The sequence below is a fragment of the Vidua chalybeata genome, chromosome 2 (assembly GCF_026979565.1).
Source record: "Vidua chalybeata isolate OUT-0048 chromosome 2, bVidCha1 merged haplotype, whole genome shotgun sequence".
NCBI classification, from domain to species: Eukaryota; Metazoa; Chordata; class Aves; order Passeriformes; family Viduidae; genus Vidua; species Vidua chalybeata.
In genome coordinates this window covers 27,247,939-27,253,924 of record NC_071531.1, presented here as the reverse complement: position 1 = coordinate 27,253,924, position 5,986 = coordinate 27,247,939, and the positions used below count along the sequence as shown (strand labels likewise).

Here is a 5,986-nt window from a genome sequence, read left to right as displayed (position 1 = left end):
TCCCTTAAGATCAGTACTTCTTGTCCACAACTAAAAACTTCAATTCCTCTAAAATACTACTCTTAGCATTTCAAGCCAAAATGTTAATGTTATCACTAGTTATAGAAATAAGGAATTTATTCATATTCCATTCATAATCAAGATTCAATTTCACATTATATCATATTCTCACTTGTCATAAAACCACAGGACTTCATAAATTCATACCTAGCAAGGGCCACTATACTTGCTCTATTTTATTATTAAAAGGAATCTGGCAACTCTTGCATATTTTAGATTGCAAGAAGGACAATACACTTCAGTTTTTGTGTCTAGTACCATTAACATGAATAAATTTCATCATATATAGAAAACAAATTATCAAAGCTTATTTCTTATCAGTAAAAAAAAAAAACCAATTCTATGGTTTCATATATATTTTATATATGCATATAAAATATGTGTATATATATATGCACACACACACATATGTTGTATGGCCTGTAATTTTCTTCTGTGTGAATAATACACTCCATACTGATCAGCAGGCTTTTGTGCTCTAGAAGCAACAGCTCCTGTCATTAAGATTTAAGTCGCATGGGGTGCTTGTAATGGAATTATAAAATCTATTTCTAAAAGAATGATTGATTCAATTCATTACCAGCTTTCAGTATACAATAAAAATTTTCTGAACCTTAGCAAAAAAAAATCATGAGGCAAATCCAAGTGATAATAAATCACCTGTATAAATGTTAACAAAATGGACTCAAGACACAAAACTCACTATGCATAGCCACAATGAATGCTGTATAAATAAAACATATTTTCTTTTTCACTAAGTAACAATTCAAGGAGTTAAAATAATTCAGTGTAGTAGAAAATGAGTAAAAGCTGGCTGTAGCAAGTGCACAATAAAGATCCTTATTGACTGATTAGCAATTTGTTTCTACAAACACTGCACAGCAGTTGCCCTATTTTGCAGCGGGCTATTAGAGTCTAATGAAAAATGTGCATTTTCGTTAGAGTTAATGGTCTTGAACAAAAGCCCTGTGCTTCTACGAGGCTTTATTCTGTACTTAAATTATGGATTCATGTCTGTCATTACAGCTATTGTCCCTTGTTTGTACAATATATGCACATTATACAGTTCTGTATTTACGGTGTGCCTCCAGCGAAAATGAGGAACAAAACCAATCCCTCTCAGATGGTGAAGGCACTGTCCTGTGAGAACAAGCAGCGGGACTCTGTCAGCAGATGGGCTGGCACCTGAAGAGCAAATTTAGCTGAGTGTTCCCTGCTTTTGACATTTCAGGCTCTCGCTTAAAAACTTCAGCACAGGGAGTGGTCTGCTGTACATGGCAGCTGAAGTTACAAGGAATAGCACTGTAGATGAAGTTCTGGATTAATTAGAGACCAGGGCACTAGTTGGGGATTCCACTGCCTGGGAGAGTGCAGAGCTGTGCAAGGTGTAGGCACCACAGCAGGGAGAACAGGGCAGTGTCACATGGAAACCTCTCTGCTGTCAGCAGGCATGGAGCACAGGGTGCCAGCACAGCCAACAGCTGACCCTGTTCTACAAATCCACAGCAGCAAAAATCTAAGGATGATATAAATGGGCAAGCAAAATAAAAGAGGTAGTATTTTACTTTTTAAAAGATGATAACAGATGATAACTTTATCCCCCTTTCTACTGGGGGGATAAAGTTGAGAACTGGAGCCACAAAAAGTTTAAAATAACATATTGAGATAAAAACTATTTACTGGAAACAGCAATGACATTAGAAAAATGAGCAGAAACAGCAACAGTATTAATAAAAAAAGGTATATGACAAAAATAATTTACATGAAAAGTAAAACAGTACTGGACCTTTTCACCCACCATGTTTTTTTCCCTCAACTGGAAAGGAGAGGGTCCTTTACTTCCACTCCTGGCTCCCTTCCTCCTGTCCCTGACAAGTGACATGCCATGGTATTGAATAAAATTAGCATCTGGCCACGCTTTCCTCCACCTCTGTAAAAAATTAACTTTGTCCTGACCAAAACTAGGACAATCAGTCATTGCCTATCTTTAGGTATGGCTTAGTAAGTCTACACGTGGCTGATTCTTTGTGTGGAGCTGCATGTTTTACCTCATGTTATTTCATATCTAATTTGAGGTTATATAGCTCCAAACTAAACTTTGTATTTACATGGATATGTGGACATATATACATGTGTGTGTACATGTGTTATGTGGTTTGTGATTACAGCCAGTTATTTATCTGATCTGGTTTCATGTGCATTGGAGAGTGTTCACCGACATCTTTGGTCTACATACATGTATTTATGCCTAACTATGAGACTTGCTTTTATTTTCCTTTTGCTTTCTTTATGGCAATGTCTAGTTCATATCCGGTTCTGGTTCAGCTGGAGTCTCTTGCTGTGCTTTCTCTGCCCAGCTTGGCTCCTTGAAGCTTGGGGCTGCAGCTCCTCCAAGCCAGGGAAGGGAAAAGCCTTTTGATGGGCAAACAAAGCCAAGCAAGCCCAGCAAAACTGAACCATGCAGAGCTTGTCCAGGTGCCTGTGGATGGCCCATCTCTGTGTGGTGCCCTTGCCCTGCTCAGCTTCCCGTCCTCAGCAAAGGCGCCGAGGGTGTGCTCGATGCCCGTGGATGCCATTGCTAAAGGCAGTGACGAGCCCCAGTGCTCAGGCAGAGCCCTGAGGGACACCCCTGGTCCCCCAGCCTCCCATGGAATGTGGAGTCACTGCCCACAAGTTCCTGGCACGTATGTGCAGCCAATTCCTCGTGCCCTGGACAGGGCTCTGCAGTGTGGGGCTGGGGCTGTTGTGTGGGAGCATGGCCAAAGCCTCTCAGAGCTCTGGGCACAGCAGGCCACAAGTCCGGGGGCTGCTCTGTGCCAGTTCCTGCCTGCTCCACTGTTGTTGGGGTGCCAGGGGTGGCCCTTTGTGACACAGGTGCTGTGTGTTGGGGCAACACGCTAGCTGAGGGTATCTAACGGGTGCAGAGCCCTGTGTTGCCCAGTCACAGGAGAGTCACTCTCTGGAGGAAGAGGAAGCAATTCCCTGCATCTGTCTCTGCTAAATGCCAATAGCGACAGACAACGATAGCGACAAGGACAAAGCCAACTCCAACTCCTGGTCCCCCAGCCCCTTGCCCAGCTATCTGGAAGCCCCCAGTGGGCAGTGGTCGAGGGCAGTGGGCAGGTCAGTCCTGCCACTGACAGAGACTGAGGAGGAGGAGAGGCTCTTCGTTAACATGGCTGGGAGAGAGTTCCCAGTGGGAAAGTGATAGTGATGAGGAGCTTTCCCAGTGGGAAGATGTGACAGTGAGAGAAACATACTAACAGCAAGTCCTGACAGTCCAAGAAATTTCCCAGCAGGGAGCCAGGAAGAGCTGAGAGCCGTACCAACGTCAGGTATGTGTGTGACTTTGAGAGGTTTCTGTTGCTGTTCGTGTTTATTTCATTAAGTTGCTGCTAAATTGTTATAGTTCTGTTATCCCCCCATGTTTTCAAGTTAGTTTATTCCTAAATTGTACTCTCCCTTAAGGCTGTCCCTCAAACCATTCCCCTCCCTTTGTTACAGTTCCTTCCCCGCCTATCAAGGCAACCCCGGCCCTTTTTCCTGAACCTTCCCTGCCACTCTCTCCCTGGACCAATCCCTGATTGATACACCCACTTGGGAATCCCCTAATCTAGGAGACCCATTGGCCCATGTGACCTTTCCCTCTCCTCCCCCTATCCTGATTGGTTCCACGCTGCTAATGTAATCCCCTTACTCCACCCTTGAAGTTTCCCTATTGGTTGGGTTTTGTATCCACCCCCTGGTATCCAATCCACTGGGTTGCTTAGGGGTCTTTTGTTCTGTTCTCTTCACCCAGAATAAACCTGTCCCTGTGGAACCTCAGAACAAAGAGCCTCCTCCTTTCTCCTTTACCCAGTCCCTGACATTGCTAATTCTGCACTGTAGAGCAACTGGCTCTTCAGGTTTGCCTGTGAGCAAAACCCAGTCCCCAGCCATTCCCCACTCCTAGCACAGTGCCGGAGTACCAACAGAGCTAGCCAGGGCTCCGGTGGGCTGTGTCAGTTTCCCAGTACAGTGATGAGAGACACATGAAGAGCTCTATGAGAGCTCTTGAAGAGAAGTCTTTGTCCTTCAACAGTGGTTGGCTGTAAAAGTAGAATCTGTAGTTACAGCCAAAGGGAAGAGAGCTCAGTGCCTGCCCCACACAGCACCCCCAGCCCCTCACCTGCCCAGCTGGGACCCCAGGCCCCCAGTGAGCAGCAAGAGGAGGCAGCAGTGGGGTCAGTGCAGTCACTGGGGGAGAGGAAGGAGGACTTCAGTGAGGAAATGAAATGGTGGCAATTCTTGGATGAACTGGAGCCTTTCCTGGTGAGAGACCCAGAGATATCCCAGGTGTCTGTCACAGGACACAGCGTGAGTATTTCTTTGGGAGAGGAGATCCCAGTGCTTGCTCCTTGTGAGGCTTTGTTTGAGCACCTGGCACAGGAGCTGTGCAGCCAAGGGCAGGTGCCTGCCCCACACAGCTTGCCCAGCCCAGGCCCTCAGAGAGCAGCAGCAGGAGGGGGCAGCATCAGCATCAGTGCGGGCAGTGCAAGAGAGCGAGGAGAGGACCCTTCTGGGGAGGACAAAGAGTGGGAAGACAACACCAAGCCAGAGCTTTCCCACTGGGAAAATAAGGAAGAGACAGAGGTGTCCCATGGAGAAATTAACAACTTCCAAAAAGTGTCCCATGGGGAAGAGTGCCCTAAACAGCTGTCATCCCAGGAAGAGCACTCTGACTGGAACGAGCGCACAGAGGAAAACCTGTCCCATGGAGAAGTCACAAGTTACCATGAACAGTCTGAATGCAAAGAATCCTTGGAACAAGAACTGTCCCAGGGAGAAACCAACAGCTCCCAAGACCTCTCAGACTGGGAAGAATACATTGAGCAAAGGCTGTCCCAAGGAGCTGGCTACAACTTTGAAGACTGGGAAGAATACATTGGCTAAGACCTTTCCCAGGGGAAAGCCTGCATTGGCCAAGATGCATTGAGAGGGAATGGCAGCAGACCCTCAGTACAGTCTGATTGGGATTTGTGCAGAAGAGCTGTGAAGGAGGTCATGCAGAATTGTGAAGATAAGAGCAATCATGGCATCTGGACCAAGCCCTTGGCCCCAGAAGAGGATGAGTGGGATGAGGTGAGCATTGTGTAGCTGCTCCCAGAAGAGGACAGAGGGCAAAACTGGAGAGTTTTTGCGGCAGATGGGTTCCTCAATGCCTGTCCCTTGTGAGGCCTGGGTTGAGGACCAGGCAGTGTAGCCACGCAGCCCAGGGCTGCTCTGTGCCTGGCCTGTGCCCTTGAAATGCCAAGCCCCTGTGGGACACATGGCGTCTCTTGCCTTCAAGGAGCCATTGCCAGAGGCAGGGACAGAGAGCCAGGGGTCTTCCCTGCACATCCCCCCCAGCCCCTTTCCTGCCCAGCTGGGAGCCCAGGCCCTCCATGGGCAGCCAGCTGCTCCCAGGAAACACCCTTCCCACTTCAGGTGGGCGCTGCAGGCACAGCAGGGGCTGTTCCAGTGCCCCTGCCTGAGGGCACAGAATGAGGACTAAAACAGACAAGGAAAAAGATGAAGATGAAAAAGAAAAAGTAGAAGAGAACAAAGATGCTGAAGAAGATGATGAAGACAACGACAACGAAGCAGATGAAGACTAAGATGACGAAGAAGGCAAAGACAAAGACGACAAAGATGAAGACTAAGACAGAGAAGACAAAGAAAAATTTAAAAATACAATAAGCCTGGATGGGCAAGGAAGTTTTGGAAGAACTTAGGAATAAAAAGAGGATGTATTATCTTTGGAAAGAGGGTCAGGTCTCTCAGGAAGTATTTAAGGGGGTTGCTAGAGCATGTAGGAAAAAAATTAGGGAGGCTAAAGCTCAGTTTGAACTTAAAAATGGCAATTTTTGTAAAGGATAAGAAATGTTTTTATAAATATATTAATGGT

The 5,986-nt window shown here is 46.4% G+C and overlaps 1 protein-coding gene across 1 annotated transcript; it reads left to right on the top strand.

Moving 5' to 3' along the window:
• Nucleotides 1–2,994: 2,994 nt before the first annotated feature.
• On the top strand, nucleotides 2,995–5,735 carry LOC128784120 (uncharacterized). The gene is made up of 2 exons (XM_053935424.1): nucleotides 2,995–3,395; nucleotides 3,860–5,735. The coding sequence occupies exon 2, from the start codon at nucleotides 4,330–4,332 to the stop codon at nucleotides 4,990–4,992; it is 663 nt and encodes a 220-aa protein (XP_053791399.1). The 5' UTR covers nucleotides 2,995–3,395; nucleotides 3,860–4,329; the 3' UTR covers nucleotides 4,993–5,735.
• Nucleotides 5,736–5,986: the final 251 nt, after the last annotated feature.

Coding starts and splice junctions, on each gene's coding strand:
- LOC128784120 (XM_053935424.1), top strand. CDS start 4,330: ATGAAATGGTGGCAATTCTTGGATGAACTGGAGCCTTTCCTGGTGAGA.